General features: G+C 29.5%; 1 protein-coding gene across 1 annotated transcript; it reads left to right on the top strand.

The window, feature by feature from the left end:
• Positions 1-23,566: 23,566 nt before the first annotated feature.
• LOC123205381 (pectinesterase inhibitor 7-like) lies at positions 23,567-25,314 on the top strand. The gene is made up of 2 exons (XM_044622324.1): positions 23,567-23,669; positions 24,758-25,314. Exons 1-2 carry the CDS (start codon positions 23,567-23,569, stop codon positions 25,312-25,314), a joined length of 660 nt encoding a protein of 219 aa, XP_044478259.1.
• The last annotated feature ends 268 nt before the right edge of the window (positions 25,315-25,582 follow it).

The raw sequence follows: 25,582 nt of genomic DNA, 5'->3' as shown, positions 1-25,582 counted from the left end.
AATAGTTTCGGTTCATGGCCCCGAAACCAATATTGAACCATCAGTTTTGATTCATGGCCCTGATTTATTTTTTTAATTAATAATTATAATAATTAAAAATTAAAAAAAGGTTTAGACTTAATTTTTCAATTAAGCTTCCTACGTATCCTCTTGAGGTTTAGAAGAATCAAAGCCCACGTAGTTCTCTTACCTTCGCGTATCCGATAGCCGACGGTAGCCCTTTTCCTTATCATTCACCTTCGCTATCTTGACTATTGGTTCTCATGATTGAACTATTTGTAGTTAAATTAAGGGGTTCTTCATTGAAATCTACTTTTGTATTTTGTTGGCGTAATTCAGCTCTTATCCAATCATCCAAGCATACTTGAGCTTCAATAGATTCGAGCATCAAACCTGATTGTCTCTCATCCAATATATTGCCCCCTTAACTAAAAACTTGTTCCACTGTGACAGTTGATGTCGGTACTGTTAGGACTTGTTTAGCAATAGCTGCTAATGTTGGAAAGGTTGATACATGTCGACTCCACCATTCTAGAATGAAAAGTCTTTATCTATATTGTTGTCACCAAACTCAAAAGTAGTGGCTAAATAAATATCAAGTTCTGAGGTGGAGCTTGATGTTTCTCTTAGTCTTTTGCCCTTTTGTATCATAATATGATCACCATAACTAATATTTTGGATTGGTTGTAAGTAATAGGTGGTAGAGAGGAAGAAGAACACCATGGTTACCATAGACTAATGAATATTCTGCATAATTTTTCAATTAAATTCATAATGGTGGTTATAGTTAATAGAATATTAACTTCATCCTCATAATCTAATTGCATACATTCATAATATAATATAAGATAATCTATAACACCATCTAATTTAAATCTAGGATTAAAAAAAAAAAGCAACAAGAAAATTTCTGGAATTTATTTATAGTAAAATAACCATTTTGTTTTCATTAAAAAAATAACTTCTGTTAAAATAACATCTTGTTTGGCCTCTTGTAAAGCCCCAATAACATTAAGGGCTTAATTTAAAAACAAATGAGAGGTGGGATAATAAACTCCACCCAAAGTATAAGCTACATTATTAAAATTTCTTAAAACGTTTAAAATTATCTTTAAAATATCCCAATATTGGGGATACAATGTAATTTGTGGCACATTTTATGAAATAAATGTGCATAATAATTCCTTATAATCAAAAGACTTGTTGAATAATTCATATATTAAATTCCAGTGAGTCGACACATCTTTAGGAAATCTTTTTGGTCTTCTGTGATGTATTTTACAAAATTTATCTCATTATTTCATTGTTTGGGGATGTGTCTATAAAAATGAAATTGTTATTTTTATTATACTAATATAATTATTAAGATATTTTAAATCATCTTGTGTACATAAATTTAATATATGATATGCACATCTAACATGAACAAATCTACCACTTAAATTGGGCTTGTAAATTTTTGTCAAATCAGTAATTGAGGTCGTATTTGTAGTTGCATTATCAAAAGGATTTTAAAAAATTTTAAAAACTAATCTATATTATTCTAATATTATTTTAAATATTTTATAAATATTATCGGTTGTATGTCAGTCAACAAACACCCTAAGTGCTAAAATTCTATTTTGTAATTGAAATTTATCATTTATCCAATAACAAGTTATACCCATATAAGAGTGAACTTGTCAATGATCACTCCAAATATCACTATACATAGACACATGTCCATCTAAGTTTGCAAATAATTGAATTAATTTTTTTGTTTTTTATGTAAACTTAATAATGATCTTTTTAATGTGTTTCTCGGAATAATTTTATGTACAAGATTTAATATAGTTTTATAATAATTATTAAAACCTAAATTTTTATCAAAACTAAACGTTGAGTGATCTATTGCTACCATTTTTGCAAATTCTTCTCTACTTTTTTATCGCTATAAATAAATAAAGATTTATGTAGAGAACTATACCCGATTATTTATGTACGACCTTTATTTTGCCCAATTGTTTTTAGATACTTCGACTCCAAGTGCCTTTTAAATGTCCTATATTCACATCTTTGCTTGAATTTATAAATTTGTTTATAATAATTACAAGCAACTTCAAAATTACTATTTTTTTTTTTGTATTTTCTTCAAATGAACCTTGAAAATATCTGAGGCAAGAATTTTTTTGGGTTGTTGTTCTATCTCCACTTATTATTGTTGTTGTTGTTGCTCCATCTTTACAAATTGACTTCCATTTTCTTGTATTAAAAAATTTTCTACAAATTGATCTTCATTCACATTTGATGTATATGAGTATTAACCGAATCTCCTATGACCCGACCCAGCCTATTGGCGTGTCATAGAGAGAAGATGAAAAATGTGTTTTTTAAAAAATTAAAATTAAAAAATAAAATTAGAAGAAGAGAGGTGTACGAATATGAAAGAAGAGATATGGTACTACAAAATGGCTATTTTCCCCTAACTGTCGGATTAGTGACCTAGCACTTCTCGTCCACGGTGTCATTGTTCCCTCCAAAACTTGAAGTGAAAACCAAGCTTTTAAATCCCCACACTACCCTTCTTCAACCTCATGCCCAACAATCCCTTTTCTCTCCCAAAATCCTCATGGCTTCCATGGAAGATTCTCTTAACCCACCTCCTCCACCGCCACAACAATAACTGATTTCACAACCGTCGCTGCAGCAACAACCCTCTACAACTGCCATAGTTTTTATGCATTACAGAAAGAGAATATATGTAGATATTTGGTATCAATATTTGAAACAAGATTTATATATATGTTAGATAAGATTAAATGAATTTAAAAATTTTTGAGTTTAAATTTTTTAAATTAAATATACAAAATTTTAAACTCCTTTGATCTTATCTCCTTAAATTCTGGTTGGCGTTAATCTCATATTGAAGTAGTATCTAGAAAATTAATCTAATAAACCACCCAGATAAGCATGCAATGAAGGTCTTGATGTGAGACATAAACTTGCAATGAATATAATGAATATAATGCATTATATTCAACAAGCAAAGAATATAATATGAATATAATGCATAGAATCTTGCAAAGAATATAATAAATATGCAGAAGACTTTTTGCTTGATTGCTTTCCATATTTTCATTCATATGAAGATTTTTCATTATATAATGAATTTAATACATAGAGTCTTGTAGAGAACATATGTATGTGTTTTTGCAAATATTTTTTGCAAAAGTATTTGCTTGCTTTCCGTGAAGATCATATAATATATAACATAAGAGTATTAAACATATATAGCATAAATTATCGGATTGTTTCCTATGTACGAAGAAATTCAGTGGATAGCTTCATCGATCATTAACAATGGCAACATAATGGCAAAACGACAGGTGAGGTTTCCTTATAAAAACGAAAGCATAATTGTATTGTACGAAATTTAAATCGATCCGAATATGATTAAGTAATTCAATGTAAATTACCAATTATGTAATTCAATGTAAATCTTGATTTGATTTGGATCGAATTATTATTTTAATTTGAATTCAAGCTAAATTCAGATCAAAAAGGGGGTTTATGGAAGAATAGGTTGGCGCCGCCAAGGGTTGGCATTGCCGCCAACCTTTCTGCTTACCAACACTTTCTTCTACCACCAACCCTTTGCCACCAATGTTTATCATTTTTGGACATCCACATATTAATTTTTTATTAATCTTTGATTAAAATTGATTGTCTTTTCATTAATCTTTCATTATTATAATAAACAAATTAATATATTTTAGGCATTTACAATCAACTACTAGAAGAGGGCGTACAAATTCTATGATGCATATGGATTTCGAGTGCACATGTCGCTTTAGACAAAGATGGACACGGTGACTGTAATTAGAAACAAACTAAAGTTTACTCAAAGAGCTATTTTTTGGACAACTTGTTTCAGACACTTATTAGATTTGACGGAGCCAAGGTTTAGTGTTGTTTTGATGCATGTGATGTTACTTCGTATGATTAACTACAAGAACCCAAAAAAAGAAATGCGGTTCAGTTTAAATGGTCTTGAGTTCCGACAACGTTGATTGTACGGGGATGCCTCGATTGAGAGAGGAATACTTTCCGAGTATTAACAGGTTATTATCCTATAAGGATATTGAGGAAGCAGTTGACGATCAAATTTGGGGAGGTAATGACGAGGATGCAGTGAAGTTCACGGTATTGTATTTTACGTTTATGGGATTATTAGAGATAGACAATAGAACAAAAATACCTGATCATTTTTTGGATTTAACCAATAATTTAGATATATTTAGTTAGTACCCATTGGGGATGGTGATATGGAATAAAACAATTGAATTAATACAGAAGAGTATCCATAACAAAAATCAGTATTGTGTTTAACACTACTTGCCCTACATGAGTTTGCTTCCAATGCTTAGTTACAATATTTTGAGATATCTGATTGCTTTCCAGGTAAGTATCGCATAATAGATAAAGTTAACATTCGTACCAACGATTGTAAATACTAACTATAGATGTTGTATATTATTCAATATTGGATTTATGAAATGATTCACAAACATTGATTTAAGTATGTTCCCCAACAATTTTGTTCTAGCTTGTCCATGGGACGAAAATATTTGATCCTGTGGACAAGTATATGTCTCGTCCATATGTCATAACACCCAATAGTTTCTATCTTTCTCTTTCATTGCCCATGCCTACCATTTACATTGTGGATGTATGCATATAAACTCATACCGTATATTATCAGAGTGGTCAATCTTCTATTGAATTCCTATCACTAAGGCATATGTTCGAAATAATGCTTTCAATTTTGTCTTCGAATTATAAAAACCCATTTCTTGCAAATGGTTGTCTCATCATGTTTCTCGATTACTAATACTTGCATTCTCAACTAAAGATGACAATTTTGATCTGACTTTAGGGGTCATGACCCTCCTCAACCCCAATTAGGAGGGGATTCCTTGATTGAAACAGGGAGAGGGACGGGGATATGGACAAGGATAAAAAAAATTCTCTCAATAAGGGATAGGTCAGGGACGAGGATACATCATACATGTGTCCCTCCCGTCCCCATCGCTTTATATTAATATATTTACTTAAAATATTAATATATCTTTATAGGTAAAATTATTTATGTTTTTCAAATTATTTAAGTTTTTGTTGTGCATATTAAAGTGGTTAATATATTATATTTGTGACATTTAGAATAGTGGGTTGGTTTTAATTTTGTTATTTAATATATTTATATTGGTTTTAATTTATATTGTAATGTGGTGTGTATGAATTAGGTCAAGCTTGAGCACGTCTAGACTCTAATTAACAATGGTCAATTTGAGCTTGTCGAGACAAAATTAAAGATGGTTTAAGTATGACTTGAATAAAACATTATTCGGTTTGAATTCATAGCTCAAACGACATTTCAAATTCGCGACTCAATTTGACTTTATGGTTTAAATCAATAATTCAAATTTATGGTTGAGTTTATGATTCATTAATAAAACAACATTATTTTGCCCAAATAATAAACAAAACCATTGATTGACCCATGAATTCAAGCCACAAATTTGAACTACCAATTCAAACTATAAATTCGAATTGAACCAAACCACGAATTCAAACTAAATTTATATGAGCCACTTATTTGAGCCATAAATTCAAATCAAACTCCACCTAAACCAAACTAAACACCTTCTAGCGCAAGTTTAGCTCAATTTAAAATAAGATTTGAATCTTTTGATTCGAATTTGACTCAAATTCGGATAAAACAAAGCTGAGTCAAACCGAATAAGCTTGATTTAGATCCAACCCTTCCTATTCAGCTCAAATTCGTAATTTACTTTATTGCAAAACCAAAGTAGAATTGTTTCTTAAACAAAATTGAATCTCAATTTATCGATATGGAACTATTTTTTTAAAATTCAAATCAATTTTCAACTGAGCCTTGTTTTAGATAGATTCAAATCCAACCCTAATGAAAATGTCATAACATTAATACATTATAAAATTATTAGACTAATTACAAATATAACCAAATAGGTCGTGCTGTATCGAGTCCAATGGCACCCATTGTGCATAGGGTTGGGCTATTTTTTATTTTTTAAATTACTACAATAATAAATCATTTATAATAATTTTAAAATTAATCAAAATGAGAACAGTAACTCTAAAATTTTATTGAAAATATCCTACTTATGACAAAGAAAAATCATGGTTGCACAACAGAACAATAAAATAAATCGTATATAAAGTAAATAAAGTCAAATATAAAATTTACAAGTACCAATATATATATATATATATATATATATATATATGTATGTATGTATGTGTCTCTCTCTCTCTGTGTATACATATATATATATAGAGCTCATTTTTTATATCTAAGTTCTTAAAGTCTTTGAAAATATTTTCAGCTACATGATTTTACATTTTGAACTTTGTATTTACCCAACTTTTCATGCACATAATTATCTCAATTATATTTGATTGTAAGTTTGATCTTTTATCATCAAGGATATATCCGCTTGAATTAAAAATTGATTCCATTGTTACAACAGATATTGTAGCTGTTTGTAGATTACTTGTCATGACAAAAAACAAAAAAAAATAAGTATTTTAATATTTTTATAATTTTATTCATCAAAATAATTATAAATAATAAATGTTAAACGCTTCAAACTTACTTAGAGTCTCCAAGTTTTCATCTAAGGTTGGTGAAACCATTGTTTCCACTTTCCACTCACTAAATTCTTAAATACAAACACTTGTTTAAAAGCATTCTCTGTGTTAAAAAAACAACGGTAGAAAGGTATAATGATCACTTTCTCATTCAAAATATTACAAAAGAAAAATCGACAACATTGATTATTCAACTGTACTAGGAAAAATCGCACCTTGTCATAATCACACCTCTTTTGGTGCAATTCCAACTACTTTGATCATTGGATCACACATTTGTTTGTGATTCCATATGCAATTTCAGACAATTGGTCCAATAATATGGGTGATCAAGATCAAGGGTAATATGATAATTTCAGAAAAGTTAAAATGTTAGGAGTCAATGATCGTTTTCTTATCTGACGCTAGGTTAGGACTCATTTTCATGAACCTAAGTTTTGGATTATTGATTCAATTTATTGATTAAGAATTCCATTGGTAATTTTCCCAAACTTTGAGTGGAACATTGTAATTTAGTCAAATTACGCTTTAAGAAGGGGTTTTTAGTAAATTCTGTAAGTTCAATTAGAGATTCTCTTCTCTAGGACAACTCGGTTATACCAATCTTCTATGACTTACAAATTTCTCAAAATAAAAATCTTATTATTCATAATATTTTAGACAAAAAAAAATTGTTGAGATACCAATCTTCTATCTTAGCCATTGTTTTCTTTATAGTTTTTATTTGTTATTCAATTTTCTTAATATTTTTAAATATAATTTATGGATTGATCAATTAAATTGGTTGGACAGATTAATAATATTAATATGATATAATTAAAACTTTAAAATGAGTTTTATTTGTATTGATGTTAGCTAACGATTACATCGATCTAATTTAGAGTTTGACACAATTGACTAGTTCAACCCTAGGTCAATTCTTTTTAATAGTTAAAATGTGTTTTAGCCATAAGTTAAGATTATATTTATTACTGATTCTATATTATACCAATTAATTTGATTTAGGTTTCAAAACCTTAAAACTCGTTACCATGGATTGTAGAACAGGACTGGACCGGATGGCTAGACCGATCAGCCGGTGAACTAGATACTATAGTTGTTTTTGCAATGCACATAACCTTTTGTAATTAATTTTTGGACTAAACCATGGGTGGACCGATAGTTTAATGATGTCTACAGTTTAATCTGGTCCATCCTGGACCAGTTTCTACAGACGCTTGACATTGTTGACGACAACATGCATTAACATTTTCCTGCCAATGCTTTGTTTCCTTCTTCTCTCACTGGTTTCTATTACTTCCTGAAGCTTTCTATTGCATCTTGGAGCTTTTTGCTGTTCTTGGAGCTTTTTGTTGCTGGCTTCCTTTCCTCTTTGGCTGCATTTTCCTGTCAAGGAGTTGTTTTTGGGTGATGCTTTGGATGCTTTTGTATGCTGCTTCTGTCTGCTTCAGCTAAAGTGTGCTTTCATGGCCTTGTCTTAAGCTGTTGTAACACATTGAAGTTAGTTTTCTCTACCTCTCTTTGCTTGCGCCTAAGGATTTTGGAGAAGCCCTACCCTGCTGCTGCTTGTCTCCTGTCCATTTGCCCTCTTCCTACTGCAACTCTCCTTAGTTCCTTGCCAAGTTTTCTACTGATTTGTTTCTAGATTTTCCAGATTTTCTTGGGTGCCATGTCTTCTTCTAGTCGCCTAGGCCCAGTTGCCTTTTGCTGGCCTCTTGGTGGCTGCTGATTTGTTATTTCTTGTGTTTGTTATGGGGTGTAGTTTGGCTTGCTGCCTTGTTTTCTTGGTTGTTCTTTTGTTTGATCGGTTTTGTGAGCTGTCAAGTTTGTTGGTTTTTGTTGACCTTTCTTGAGTTTGGTCGAGTTTTGATTGTTTTAGGCCCTCTTTTTAGAGTCCTCTTATTTTTTTTTTGGTTTTTATATATATATATATATATATATATATATATATATATATATATATATATATATATATATATATATTTATTTATTTATTTATTTATTTATTTATTTATTAAAAAAAACATGTATCAATATTTGTTATTATTATGGATTTATAATTTTATGTATCTCCACCCAATTGGTAATGTTATGTTAAATGCATATATTGGATTTATGTTTTATTCAAACATCGATCTGTTCATGGTGTTTTGTTTAATGTAGTAAGTTTGATTATTGTTTTGATTTGTGTTATAATGGTTATGTAGTATTTGAACACATGTTTTGTAGGGTTTAAATTGAAATTTATGCATAGAATAAAATTCAATGTGTAAATCAAATTTAATAGTATTTCAACACGTGTTTTGTAAGATTTAAATTGAAAATTATATATAAAATAAAATTCAGTATGTAAATCACATGTAATTATACATAATTTTTTTAGATTTTTATATAAAACTGAAACTCAGTTGGACTGACCAGTCAAAACGGTCTGATCAGTTTGACCAGAACCAATATTCAAAATAATTCATATCTCGGCCTAATTCGTAAAACATTGCTTGTCACAATCAATATTCTAGTAGTTTTCTTTTTTTTTTTTAAATACTGGATTTATGTTTAAAAAATAAATAAATAAATAAACTTTGCATATATAAAGAAAAAATTTAAAGTTTACCTTTTTATAAAATTATAAATGGATTTTTTAATTGAAAGAGAAATAAAAGAAAAAAACAACGGTGATTTAGAGTCAAACTATTCAAAATTGCATGTAAGCCCAATATTATTCTAGGGCAAAATAGAACATCAAACCCAATTATGATGAACTACATTTGCACCTTTTAAGTTTGAAAAATCTATTTTCCCACCTATCATCTACTCTTCATTCTTAGATAATTATCATTCCTAAAAGAATAATATTATGCACACTTAAAGTAAATATTAACTTTGATACTAACATGAGATATTATTATATAATTGTGTATTATTATATTTTTTATGTACCCTTAAAGTAAGTATTAACTTTAATATCAATATGATATGTTATATAATTGTGTGTTGTTATATTTTTTATTTGATAATACAAACATTTGACAAAAAATGAATACCCCTCCATACACAAATAAAACTATATCTCTCATGGTAGGGATAGCCTTCTCCTCTCTCACATCCGTCTGGCCGCTCCCACGGACATGGCCCACATCCACAGACTGATCCACCGAATGTTCGTCTTCAAATGCACCCCTCTTCGTCCCCACGAAGTCCTCTCCCTGTGCTATCCTCCGTAACTCTTTCTCCTTTACCCCCTTCACCATCTTCCACATTGATGTCTCCCCAAAATCCTTGTCCTCCCATGACAGTGTCATTTATTTAGATTACCCCACGTTTTATAAATCCCCAACATGAAGCTTTCGGCTCCAATAAAAAGCTAACGATTTTACTGTTGCTAGATTTATTTTAGTGTTTTTAATTATGTCACTTTTCTCACAAAACTGAGGTTTTGTATACAATAAGTACTTATTTGTGAGGCAGTGTTACAAAATGAATAGGAAGAGGAAGCAGAAAGAATAAAGAGGTGGAAAAAAAAAGGAAGATCGAGCAAGAAACATGCCATGAGAAAGACTTGAAAGCGTCAACATGGTGGGTTGGTTATAAATACAAAGATAATTAATGACAACGTTATGTTTATTTTTTCTTTTCCATATATCAGTTTTCATTAAAGTAAATTACGAAGGGTGGCTAGATAGATTTTTGAAGCGAAAATTTATCATCCCATTCTCCACGGATATTAATTAAAATTGATAATAATTTTTTTATCTAAACCTTTTTAAGCAAATTTATAATGGTTTTACTTTTATAAATAAATTTAATTTTAATTCCAATAATACCTTCTTGGCTATTTTTTTTTAAATTTGATAAGTTATGATTCGAAGATTCAGTTAGTCATGTTTTAAAGATTCAAATCATATTTAAAAATTAATAATTTTTTGTTAAAATACAGATATGAACGAAAAAATTAGTATAAATAAGAAAAATAGTAAATGCAAACATATGGTATATAAGTTACGTAAAGTACGTAAAAAGTGCGTAAAAATTATATATAAATATAAAAAAACCAAACAGAGGATGCATAAGGGTGCACTTACCTTCGCACCTTACGCACCCCCTATATATATACATAATTATTATTTATATATATTATATTAAATATAATATTATATTATATTTTTAATATAATATAATATTATATTATAAGAGGGTGCTAAGGGTGCGCATACCTTCGCACCTTATGCACCCCCTATATATACACATAATTATTATTTATATATATTATATTAAATATTATATTATATCTAATATAATATAATATTTAATATAATATATATAAATAATAATTATGTATATATATAGGGGGTGCGTAAGGTGTGAAGGTGCACGCACCCTTATGCACTCTCTGATTTTTTTTATATTTATATATTATATATAATTTTTATGCACCTTTTATGTACCTTTTATGTACTCTAGCAATCTACGCACCCTTTGCACATTTTATGCACCATACGCACCACATATTCATACATACCGTTTTTTTTTTGCTTATACTAATCTTTTCGTTCCTATCTATATTTTAACAAAAAAATTTCAAATATGTTTTGAATCCTTAAAACATGACTCACTGAATCTTCGAATCAGAACTTATTAAATCTTCGAAAAAAATTATGTTAAATTCAATGTAATTAGTTGAGGGTGACGTAAATAGCTGAGAGTGACGTAATTAGCCAAGAGGGTATTATTGAAATTAAAATTAAATTTGCTTATAAAAGTAAAACAACTTTACGATTGCCTAAAAAGGTTTAGGTGGAAAAAATATTACCGATTTTAATTAATATCCCCATTCTCCAATTCATTTATCAAATATTTAAGATAACTTAAAATTGGTTTAAGATTCTAAATGTTTTGTCTTTAATTTTATCAAAGTTTGAAAAATAATAATATCTATACAATTTTATTGTCTCATATCTTTTCCAATTAACAACTATATTACAAAAACAAATAATAAAATTATATGCACTAATAATGACATATCTGTTTATAAGAAAAAAAGAAAAAAGTATAAGGGTAAAAGGAACGAAAAATAAGAGTTTTAATATGATTTTGATATTTAAAAAGTTATTTTTATTTTTTATTAATTTAGAATTACATGATAATTTTGAAAAAACGAAATAGTTGAGATATATGGTAATTTTATTTTTTAATATTATATTTTTATTAATAAAATTTTTATTCAGAGTAAAAAATATTATTTATGTCAATTAAAGGTTTAAAAGTGTTTTAAAGCCAAATATTGAGTGGAAAAATATAATTGACTCTAATATTTACTATTATTAATTTTCTACTCTTCTGTTAATTTTCTATATTATTAATATTTAATTTAGAATACCATGAACTTTTTAATGTTGGCAGTAGCAAAAGATATGCGATGAGTTAATATAATCATCTGTAGCATTATTTTGATATTAAAAATATTTGATATTCAAAATAAAGCTCTTCTTTTCATATTAAATCATTTTTAAATAAATAAAATAAAATAAAATATTTTTTATTTTTTTGTTAATAGTAGAAAAAAAAAGTGTTTGCTATTAGGTTGGCTTATATCCTAATTCAGTTTGAATATGATTTAGTTCAAGATCAACTTAAACTCAATAAAACTAATTAAAGATCGGTTCGAGATCAATGAGAGATTTAAAATTAACTTGAAAATAATTTTATTTTGGACTTAATCTAAACTGACTAGAAAAACGAGTCTAATTTTTTACTTGAATTGAACATTTGACTACTTTTTAAAAGATTTTATTCTGTTTTGATTTATAATAACAACAACAACCAAATTGTTGAAAATGTCATTGATGATGAAATTCAACAACTGAGATCCAAACAAAGTTAATAATAGCTACTTAATTAGATTGAATTGACAAGGGGTGAGCGGATCTAGATATCTTGTAAAAATTTGAGAAATCGAATCTAGAATTAGAGCTGACTAGTTCCTAAAAAAAAAGAACTAAAACTTAGAAGCTACAAGATCTGTTCCTATCCGGCACTTGTACTCTACGAAAACTTGAATTTGTTTTTAAAAAAAAAATGCAGGATTTGAAAACGTAAATACAATTTATGATTGAAGATTTTTCAACTTGCTGTTTAACAAAACAAAAATACTACTCTTTCTATATCTCTGCCTCTCAACCATAAATTCCTATACAATTATTTATTTCTTTTCTTCATTTTCAAATCCTAATAAACTGTAGAAAGTTCTGTCATTTTTCTCGCCGTGCAGCAAACTCTTCAAACTTCTCTCATTTCTCCAACATCAAACAAATCCACACTCTTTTAACAGCCTCCCCTTACAGCTTACAAAAACTTTTTTAACAAATAACTTGATGTTGAGTTTTAATTATTGAGAAACGTCACCTTATGGCACCAACCAAAACTTGTTATTTGCAGTGATATAGTCAACTTGCTGGGTGAATTGTCAGCAGTGAGGGGAGGCTGTTAAAAGAGTGTGGAAATGTTAATGGCATTTTGAAGATATTTCCACAACTATATATATATATATATATATATATATATATATATATATACATATGTATATATATTTATTCCCCTTTTACCCCTAGATTTCGAATTTGGTTCCAATTTTAATTTAGGTTCTTTAAGAGGTGGAACCAGAACCGGTCGATTCCACAAAATTGGAACCAAAACCTACCCATAGTTGGTCAGTTCTAGGTAGGAATCGAAACCAAAAACTGGGTATTCGATGGTTTCGATTTCGATTCCGGTTTCACTTTTTGGCTCACCTCTAGAATTGACACCTTTAGATGTGTTTATAAAATGATATTTAATTTTTAATGGCCAAAGACCTAGTTCCCACCCAAGGTTTATTGAAACGACAAATTCCCACCTTATGAGTTTGAGAAGCCAATTTCCCACCCATATGTTGAATTTGCTAAAAATCGGTTATCTTTTTATTGAAAATATTGAAAGGACAAAAAATAAAAAACCCTCAAGTTATAACATTATGCTTCCCAAGATTTATTAAATATTCTTTTAGTCTTTATTTATATTAATTTCAATCAAAAATTTAAAAAAAAATATTAGTACAAGTATAGATATAGATGTCAATGACAAATAATCATATGTTTGAGGCAAATTGTAATTTTGAAAAATTTTATGGATGATAATGAAAATTTTTTAAGGTTGTTTAGGAATTCTAAAGAATTTGGAGCTCTTTTTAGAATTTTTAGTTTTCAATTTGCCCCTCATTAGTTTCAATAATTATAATTACATCCTTATGAATAGAATAGAATGTTACAAATCAAGGGCGAAGACATCGTATTACAAATTATTAGGGTGTAACTACATTTTTAAAATAAATGAGGTGAATATATAATTTCAAAAACAAGAAAGGAAAATACCCTTTAATTGTTAAAACAAATGGATGAGAAATTGACTATTTCAAACTTAAAGGTGAGAATATCATTTCATCAAATTTTGGGTGGGAAATAGTCATTTGACCTTTTCTAAACATTAAAATTATATGCACCTAGTTTTTATAGTATCTAATTAGATGTTTTAAATGATGTATCATTATATAATTAGATAATTTTGAATTATGAATAAAGTAGCTTCCAATTATTATGATGATATATTATTTAGATACCCATTTGAATACTAAAAACTAGGTATGTATAGTGTTGCTTTCTAAAATTTATAAATCAAACTAGAACCAGCCCCAGGAAAGCTCTGACTAAACAAAAATTATATAAATCAAAATAGAAATTAATACAAATCATGATTCATATGTATATGTTCCTGATTTTCTCTAACCCTTTGCCCAATTTCTCTCACTTGTAAGGGTGGATATGAATTGAGGGCTGAGTTGGAATACCTCTAATTCGAGTTTGACTTAAATAAAAAATGATCCAACTTAAGTTCAATTCCAGTTTATTGAACTAAGATTAAGAGTGATTCAAGCTCTGTTCAAATAAAAATGGTTCAACTCGATATCATAGTTCACTTGAACTTACCCGTGGTTCCATATTGTGCCAATTGCATATTTAGTTTCATAAATACAATACATTTCGAACAAAAATTTCTTAACATCATATACTTTGAAAGCTAAAGGTTCTAAACAAATTATCATCCATAACGTCAAACAAATTTTGAATTCCTTGATAATTCATCATGTTAAGTCATAAAAGTATAGTTAGAATGATAAATCTGATGTAATCATTATTAGACATGCTTATATGCTAAGGAAGGAAAATTTGGTGTCAAAATAAAATAGATAATGTGACAAAACTTATCATCAATTTACAATTATTATGACCAATCAATTGATGACAATTGTAAATTCATCACAATAATAATATGTATTATGATAACAACTTTAAGTGGTCATAATATGTTAAACAATAGATGAATTATTTACATAAAAACATGTTGTGATAAGATAATTTGTCATACTAAATCATGACAATAAAATTAAAATGATGAAATAAATTTTGTTGTAATAAGACATGTTTATTGTAAATGAGGAAATCGTAGCAATCTTAATCAAGATGCGCTATTATGTGTTTATTGTTACTGAACTCTTCCCCATGGCCAAGTTTGGTAGAGAATAGGTTTTTGCAAAAATTAATGTTGTAAGAATGTATGTACACTCAATTTTCTGTACATAACGATATATACATACCCAACAAAACCAAGTATTCAAAGTTCAAATTTGATCAATTTAACAAATTATGATGGTAGTTTACTAGTTGCACGATCTCAAAAAATCATTACAGTTTTTGGACTGAATTGATAGGTCGAGTAAAAGATTGAGCCATGCAAAACCCAGGCCTCTATTCACTCCTCGCAATAAGAGCATGGTCAAAAAAATAATTTAAGATTATATATATATTTTTTCAAAAGTTAAAATTTTTAATTATTTCAAAATTTTATTATTTTTTATGGGTTGGTTTGCAAGCTTTGTCCCAAGGTCCTTGACATAACATGCATGACCTGCGCGAGTACCACAGTCCGTAATTTTGTCAACTGTGCCCCTGCAAGCAATGCCAAAATAAGGGGCTTGAGTTGGCCCTCTCATTTGATAGTTCTAACGGTAATTGAATGATAACAACACCGAATTTATTGGATAAGCAATCAAATTTTTTGTTATCCAATTTTGAATAGAATTCAAACGAAAATAAGATAAACCATTTTTTCTTAGAGTCAAACTTAATAACCCATAATTTTTTACTTGAATCTATGTTATTGTCCCCTACCCATTGGTGTATCTCCACTATCTAGATCAAATAATGAATTATGTGAGCTTCCAAAGCCCTATCATGTTGTTGTTGATCGACAGTTGAATGACAACCAATTACATTGGCAGCAAATTAAGGCTCTTAATAGCTCGTAAGGGTTATAATCGGGTTGGAAAAACCCAATTGCCGACCAGTTGATCAACGGATTAGTTGAAACCATAGTTAATTAAAACGTGTATTATTCGCGTTTCTATTTAATTCACATATTAAACATGTTGAAAAAAGTTTTTGAGCCCAAAAGATATTAAATGTGTATTTTACACCCTTCCTGTATTAAATGCGGATTATTCAGTCGTATTTTACATTTGCTATATTTTTTTAATTTTTGGCTAACCTTAGAGTACAAAATTGTCCTTTCCATTTTCAATTATTTATGATAATGTCATAGCTATTTAAAAAAAAAAAAACCCAATTTATTTCTTCTTAATCCCTAATTTTCCATTCTCCCTCCCCTGCACGAAGATTCACGCTCCATGAAAATACTCAAACACCTAAACCATTTTCTTAATACCTGATTTCTCATTCTCCCTCTCTGTATGAAGGTCTTGCAATTAATAATTAAGCTGATATGTTAACCTTGTTATGCATATACATACTACTCATAATTTCTCTTTAGGCCTATATGAAATTTTTGAAAAAAGGAGTTGATATTGCTTTCTATTATTTAGTATTTCCTTTGTTGATATCTTCCCTTGTTTCATTCTAAAGACTCTATATGTGAATGAATTTGATTCTAAAGACTCTATATGTGAATGATTTTGATTGTAGCATAATATTATCTTTTGGTATAATGGATGAAAGTCAGCCCTAATTTCACAGTGTGGTCATATTTACTCTTCAAAATTGACCAACTCTTTTATGTTCTAATTCTAACATGAGAAAGTACTTCTGATGTCAAATTGGATTTTGCTTAAACATCTTCAATTAAATGATTTTTGGGATGCACTAACAATTTGTGCATGAAGTTTTACAAATCTTAATGTTATTCTTGGTTTTAAAGTGCATAGCATTGTGCTATTTAGGCTCATATAAGCCTGTTTGACATAAATTTGGAATTCATTTATGTTAGTTTTGTAATGATTTTAACATTGCACCATATCTTGTATTTGATTCTCAATGGAGTTTTTATTGAGAGTCTTGAGATAGTAATTTCAATTTTGATTATATATTATGTTATTAGGTTTAATAGTTAATTAAATACTTTACATTTAAATTGTTATATTACTTTTCATTAAAAGATCTATGAAAATTATTAAAATTACTATTGATATTGTCACATTTTTAGAAACGTATTATTGATGTTGTGTTGTATTAACCTATCTATGTATGTTTCATATTTTTTCTGTATGCAAATTTTACAAGTGTTTTTTTACAAATGTATTTTTCGCTATTCGCTATATTATACCCATATAATTCTCGTATCGTTTTCTTCATTCCCATTATTTACAAACTAGGGTCAAAACTCAAGGTCAACGAGTAACTTGTATCGGGCGGCCCAACTCAAGTTTCAACTCATGGGTCGAATGACCATCAACGGTCAATGTTTGATCAGTCAATAGTCAACAATCAAAGTTTAATCAACACCAGTCAAAGTCTGGTGTCGATGTGTGACAGTTCGTCTAGGCATGTGAAGAGCTTTCTCTAGCATGTGGCGGTAGGTTAAAGCTTGTCTCAGTGCATGTTGGTTTGTTATCAACGTGTGGCAGCATGTACAAGCTTGGATTGGTGCGTTGACTCAAATCTCATGGGTCCTATCATGCATAAGAGCTTGTATAACCTGTTTTTGCGTGAAATGAACACTTATTGATATTTCCAAGATGTGTTTTGAATTATGCATTGTTGAATAACATGTGAACATATGTTGTTTGTATTGTTATACATGTGTAATTTATTATTGTCTATTCGTTGCTCATATATAGGATGAATATGTTGACCAAGAAATGTTATCTAAACTATAAGATGAATCCGAAGGACAATCGTTTCTAACACATTTAGACTATGAGTAAGAGAGAATAAGTTTTAAAAGATGAGGGCATAAAATTAACCAAAAATGAGAAGATAGATGGATTGCTTAGGTCCTTATCTAATGATTGGACTTTCATGATCACTAAACTTCTCAAGGATTATTTGTATAAGTTATAACTTGTGAAAAAGCGAAACATTGTCATGAATATGAGAAAATCCACAACTCCATCTATTTTCCCAAACCAATAAAGTGCAAGGTATATAGGCTATCGCAAACAGTGGAAAAGCTTTATCTTAGATGAAGTCACTCCAAGGATCATTAAAAAATCTGAAGAGGTCTTCACCCTTCTTAACTACTATAGACATGAAGGGTGGTTGTTACTTAGTATGCCTTGTTTTAATTCATGTAAGCCTTGGATTAATGATAGTTTAGAAGTTGGTCTTATTCATTGAAATAATTTAAATTTCATGTATATATGATCTTTATTAGTAATGCTCTTTGTATGGAACTTTATTTTGCATTATATATATATTGAATCATTTGTTGATTCAATAATTATTTTTTGTTCGTTTTGCGAAATCTCTGAGATTGGTAAAATTTAATAATTATCGTTTAGAATTTACACGTGGCACAATTGGATTAAATTTTAAAATATTGAATATTTGTGCTATAGATGATGATTGGAAACATAATTAACTTTTGACTTTTTGCCTTATGTCAAATATTTTAATTTTAATGCTCAGTTATCATTAACCTTTAAAAGAGAATTACAAAAATACCATCATTAACTCTCAAAAGAGGGTTACAATAGTTTAACATAATGACCTTCAAAAGGCAATTACAAAGAAATAATAATCATATTAACTCTCAAAGGGAGTCACAAGAAATTAACTTAATGGTCATTTTTAATTCTCAAAAGAGAAGTGACAAAAATTAATGTAAACCATAATGCTTAATAAGTAGGCCACTTTAAGTTTAACATTCTCCCCCTTTACCTAGTTGAACAAACTGATAGTTGAAAATTATCATGACCATCAATGAAAATTCTAATGGTAATGATGAAATGGTCCTCTAATGGTCTATTCAAAATCCTGTAGACATACACAATTTCCTTTGTGCCCAAAATAATATTTCCTTTATTTTAATTTTGTTTTTCAAACATTCTTAACCAAAACATCTGAATAAGAAGCAATATAAAATCAAAACTTGAATGAACTAACAAGTCTCTTACAATCCACATAATCTTTAAACTGTTTAGCTAACAATCATTAGTTCTATACTAACATGTTAGATATCCAATTTGTGTTTCTTAGTATGTTCTTTAACAATAAGATATTTTATGTCAATATGTTTGCTGTCACCTCCACTTTTGTCATTTTTTGAGAAAATGATTGTTATCAAGTTGTCACAATAAATCTTTAAGGTCTATCTATTGAATCGACAACTTGTAATCTAAAAACAAAATTTCTTAATCACAATGCTTGTGACATAGTTTCATAGCATGCAATGAACTCTACTTCTATAGTGAATGAAATAACTATTATTTGTTTGACACTTCTCTAGGGTATAACTCCTTCAGTAAGAAGAAAAATATAACTTGAAGTAGACTTTTTTGTGTCCATACATCCACCAAAATTTGAATTTGTATGCCCAACCAATTCCAAATGGTTAGTATACTTATAAGTAGGCATGTTTCCTCGATCCCTTGCAAATATCTCATGACTCCTTTTTTTTAAAGTAGCTTTCCAATATTCACTTTGAGATCTACCAACTATTCCCACTGCTTTTCGCATTTGTTCTTTATTATAAATTTGTTCCCCATGGAAAATTTGTTCATGAATTGGTTGGTCTTTGAAAGACAATTGCAATTCAAGATTTGATGTGGGACTCATAGTTACGTCTTTTACTTTCTCAAATTCTATTTTTTTTGAGAAAAATCACTCCTATTGTGCTTAAAATCCTCAAAACATTTAATATTACTAGCTTCAAAAATTCTAAAAGAATGATCGGGAACCAAGAAACATGTAAAACTCATGTAGCAAAATATAAAAATAAATTTGAAATATTGATAAAGTCTAACCTCACTGCGGATAAAGTTTGTGTTAAACATGAATTTATCAATTAATATAATTACTAGGGAAGTTAAAATACAAAATATTATTTGTTTTCAAAACCGGACCGGAATAAAAACCGTTTTAAGTACTGATTTCGATCGGACCGGTTGAACCGTTTGAACCGGTCGATTGGACCGTTTGGACCGGTTTTATGTAAAAACCTAAAAAAATTACTTTTAATTAGTAATTACATATATTTTATACAGTAAATTTTATATTGTGTGTAAAATATAAATTGTTTGTATAAATTTATATTTGTTTATATAAATTGACCTATAATTTTAATAAACCACCTTTATGTGGGTAAAGAAATATAAAAAATAACAATCCATACCAGAGGGCTTAAGAAATATTATTTTTACATCTTAAATTCATTACCTCATGATTAATTTATAAAAATAATCACCTTTATGTGGGTAAAGTGACTATATTTCATAAATCAATTATAAAATTTAGATGTCTATCAATCTTTGATCAAATATATATTATTATACTTTATGACTTAGGATGTTGTGGTCATTCCTATGCCTTTAATATGAAATCCAATACTTAGAAAGACATATCCATAGAAATTCGTATCAAAGAATAAAAAACCAAATATTTATTTTTTAAAAAACAAAAGTTTAACATACATGCATATATGGTGTTCAAAACTGGGACTGAAACTTTATACCATAATGTGCATAGTCAAATCCATCAAACCCTCTTTTAATCAAAAGTTGAAAATTTTTTATGCACATTTACGTTTTTATGCCCGATCCAATTGTGAATAAAAAACTCATAATGGAAAATAACATGCATGCAAAATTAGATTATACACACATGCAATAATTCATACTCTTAGGAGTTAAACACATGTATAAAAAATAAATCAAATTGATAGCCAAAATTTCAACAAGTCATATGAATCAGTTATATAAAATTATATAATATTACCATCATATATATATATATATATGCATGCCATATACGATTAGTTTTATAAAGCTAAACAGATGGTAAGAAACTATGGTCTAAATATTGAACAACATGGCAAGAGTAAGACTCTGATACCACTATTGAAAGCAATATTGTTGCTTATTCTATTAGTTGAATATGCACAACGAAAATATACTTGATGCTCCAGTTATTGTTGTTCAAATAAAATAATAAAACACAAACTTTCACTTCTCTTTTGTGGTCTTCTAGCGTATGCTAGTGATGTGTAAAATGACAATAAAACGATGGTATTGTCACAAGTCTTTTATAATGGTTAAGCTAGGAACCTTTCGTCTGTAAGTATATTAATAAAAAAATTATAAAAAAAAACGTTTTCTCCCATCAAGAAAACATAACTCTTTTATTAAATCTTAATTAACTATCAGTTTAATAATTATTATTATCCCTCAAAAGAGAGTTATAAAAATAAATATAATGACCATTATCAACTCTTAAAAGGAAGTTACAACATTTTAATATAATAGCCTTCAAAAAGAAGTTACAAAGAAATAATGGTTATATTAGCTCTCAAAAGAGAGTTACAAAACAGACTACAAGCACCAATCCCTCAGACACATGATCCACCACTGTCTCTAAGACAACCAATGCAGCAGAGCAAAAGCTAACTGGAGCAGCCATACAGCAGACAATCACCCAGGGAAAAGCAGCTTCAAACAGCAGCTGAAAGGAAGCTTCAGAAGGAGCTTGGGTTGGAGAAACTGCATCAGACAGGGCAACGGTAATCTGCTCCAACAAAGTAAAACAAAGAGCATGGATCCATAGGATAGCATGACTTTTCTGGCCTTGATAAGGAGCATGATTCCAGATTGAGTACAGCTGTAGCAACCACAAATCTGGGTAGTAAGGCAGCTCAATAATCGAGCAGACTATTTTGCAAGATGAAGTAACAGCGGCTCCGGACATAGCAACATAAGGATAAAGGCAAGCAAGATTCCAGGATGCAGCAGGTAGAACCTGGGAAAAAATCCTGTTCCAGCACCCTAAACCCTAAACATCTTGAATTTTTGGAAACTTAAAAAGTTTGTCTGTTAAGCATTAATTAATGGACTTACAACAACTGGCTAAGTGCATCGGATCAGTCCTGGGCTTCTTGTTTTCAGTCATCTTCGAGCATTTTAAATTTCTCATTATTATCTTATTAATCCTAGGTTTGGTTTAAGTTTTGAAATTCTTATAAAAACGGTTTGTGGTTTACAGTTTAAATTTTGATTTGGATGATTTTTAATCAAATCATAAAATATTTTTAAAAAGTAGTTTTAAGGCCAAAAGACTTACTCCTAGCCAAGGTCTAGTTTATTGACAAAAGTTATATCTACTAATTTTGAAAAATCTAAATATCCACTTATTAATTATTATTATTAAAATTTTTAATAGTTATATAAAAGTATAAACGTTATTCTATTAATATTAAAAAAATAAAATTTTATGTAATTTCTTTAACTTTTGAAAAACATATAATTTTTTCTAATTTAGTTTTGAAAATTTGTCTGTAAGGTTTTTATTTTATTACTCATTTAGAGGCCCTCTTATCTTTAAGAAAATTACAGTTACACCCCCAAGACTGTGTTCTCTTTGTTTGATGATGGTTCTTTTCGGTTATTCATTCAGAGGCTATAATCTTCGTCTTATTGACACTCTCTCTCTCCCCGCTGCAGGAGAAGAGAAGCACAAATGTCAGCAATAGTGGATGAGGGATCTGGTATTTGCTCAGCAAGATTTCAGAGGTGAAATCAGCTACAACTCGTCCAAGATAATTCCATATACTTACTAGCGACACAAATTTGGTGGTGCTATGAACTAGGTAACCTAGTGAATGCATAGGTTGTCGTTGAAAAGAATCAGCATGTCAAGTTGAAAAGTGCCTGCAAATGGTTGAATCCAATATAGCACGAAAATGAAAATACGAAGATGTGAGAATATAGAAACAAAAACATGAAAATGTATTTTTCAAAATTTATAAGAAACGAAAACGTGGAAAAATATATAAATTAAAAAATATAAAGTCTTTTTTTATAAATACTAAATTTTTTATTATAAAAACAAATAAATCTATGTAGTATAAAAATAAATAATAAAAAAATGAAAAGGAAAAATACTATAAATAAAACTCATTGAACTTATTGTGAATTATTTTTGCATGAACATATATAGATATTTAAGAAGAAAACAATAATACACACCAATCTATATAACATGTTAAAGAGGAGATGAATAACACATCGCAAAGTAGAGAGAATATGAATTCAATATGAAATTTAAAGATACTTAGGGTTTGAAAATATAAAAAAAATGTGTTTAATCGATTTCACAATTTGTCTTTTAAAAGAAATGTGTTCCTTTTTTGGAAAAGCATTAGGTTACCTAGTTCATAGCACCACCAAATTTGTGAAACGCCCCTAAAACATTTTGTACAAGTTTCAGAAATAAAAACACTTTCGAAATATAGGAACGCACCCCATGGTGAGTTTCCGCCTTCCTAAGTTGAATCTTCACCTCTGTTTGGTGGCTTGAAGATGTTCTCCGTGAAAGAAACTGACTTATCGACTAAACTTTCCAAAGCATCGGTGGACAGGGGAAGAGACTCTGCGGCGGATGGTGCTTGTAAGTTGTTTACCGGTAATTCAACAACAGGTGGTAGATTTTCTGTCACTACTTTCAATTGAGAGAGTTTATGCAGGGCCTGTGATTCGCTTTTCCAGAGAGCGATTTCTTTTGGGACAACAATCGCTGGAGGAAGGAAGAGTAATATAATAACAAATGAGGTAGTGCCGAGTAATAAAAAATAGAAGATGACTGTAATGAGTAATTATTTGTTTTCAAAACTATGTTAGATAAGTTATATATTTTCAAAATTAAATTTAAAAAAGTAATAAAATTTTATTTATTTTTATATTATTAATTAAATAATATTTATAACTTTAAAACTAGTAGATATTTTTAATTGTAATAATTGATAGGTGAGTATTTAAATTTTTCAAAATCAATGGATATGATTTGACAATGAACTACCCTGGGGTAGGACTAAGTCTTTTTACCTAATTTTAAACCAAACGTGGTCATTTTCACTTCACCTAGTTCATTCTGCCCCTAGAACTAATTGACGTCATAGGAATCTAATGCTGCTAAATAGGAAATTAACGCTAATTTATTAATACATTAATATTAATAGGAAATTAATAAATAATTTCAGAGAATCAACACTAATCAGGAAACTAATTAATGATTTTACTAAAAAAAGTAAATATAATCATTAATGTCTAAAAATAAAAATTTTCACATTTTATTTACCAAAATAACAACTCTTTATTTATGATTATATAATATTTTATATATTATTATTTGCAAATTGTCACACATGTATACATAAAAAAATATATTTTTCATATGTTAGCAATTTTGTTCACTGAAAAACTAAATTTAAGCTCCAAATTATCTTTTATATATATTTAAAATAAAATTTATTATAATAAATGTCTCCTTGTATAAGATCCAGACAATATTTCAACTTACCCAAAAATCTTCAATATCCATGTAAAAACTACTTGTTCAACACCACCACTTTTCCACTACTTGAACGTGAATCCTTTCCCATAGAAAATCACTTCACGTCCTCTTTTCCTTCTCCCTCTTCTCTTTTTATTTAACCTCCGTTTAGTGTCAGCCCTTAATCTAAACGCAATGCCATCCGTCGATTTCATCCCCAGTCCCAGCCCCCGGCTCTCAACCGCTAAACAATGGTTCAGATTTCATCCGCTCGAGCTGCAAATGCACTGACGATCCCGACCTCTGCTACGCCTCCTTGGAATCCTACTCCAGATCCGTCAACAGGGACCTAGCGAAGCTGTCGATCGCCGCCATCGATGTCAGGTTGGAGAAGGTAAAAACGATGGTGTCCTACTTGGCCAACCTCACCCGCGATGCCGATCACAAGTCCGACCCCAGAATGTTACAGGATCTCCGCCTCTGTCTCCGTTTAATTGGTGGCGCTAATGGCGCTGTGGACGAAATCCAGAAGTCGCTGAAACAGATGCGCGACCTGGGCGCGGCGGGAAGCTCCAAGGAAAGGCTCCGATCCCTGTTGTTTGATGTGCAGATGTCGATTACAGGGGCGTCCATTGATCATTCTACTTGTATCGACAACTTCGACGACGCGGACGGGCCGCTGAAGGAGAATGTCATCGCTAGGGTTGCTTATGTAAGAAAATATCTTCGCACTGCACTTGGTTTGGTTGATTGTTACACTGACAAAGTGACAAGTTGATGTTGGAGGGTTAATAATTTTAGATTATGAATTTTAAAATTATAAATAAGGAATTAAAAACAATAAATGAGGATTCGGTAGGAACCAAATACGGTTGATCTCTCGGGCCTACGTCAATCTTTTCCGACCACAAATCAATCATGACTTGGTGATTGCTAGATTTATCCATCGTACGGCCAGCATTTTGTGTGATTTCCCGATGATCATTGTGAGAGAAATATTGAATCACAGGTTACGTGACTGAGGCTGGCCTGCTTTAAACATATTT

Source organism: Mangifera indica, unplaced genomic scaffold, assembly GCF_011075055.1.
Source record: "Mangifera indica cultivar Alphonso unplaced genomic scaffold, CATAS_Mindica_2.1 Un_0004, whole genome shotgun sequence".
NCBI lineage: Eukaryota > Viridiplantae > Streptophyta > Magnoliopsida > Sapindales > Anacardiaceae > Mangifera > Mangifera indica.
This window is presented reverse-complemented; position numbering and strand designations above follow the sequence as displayed.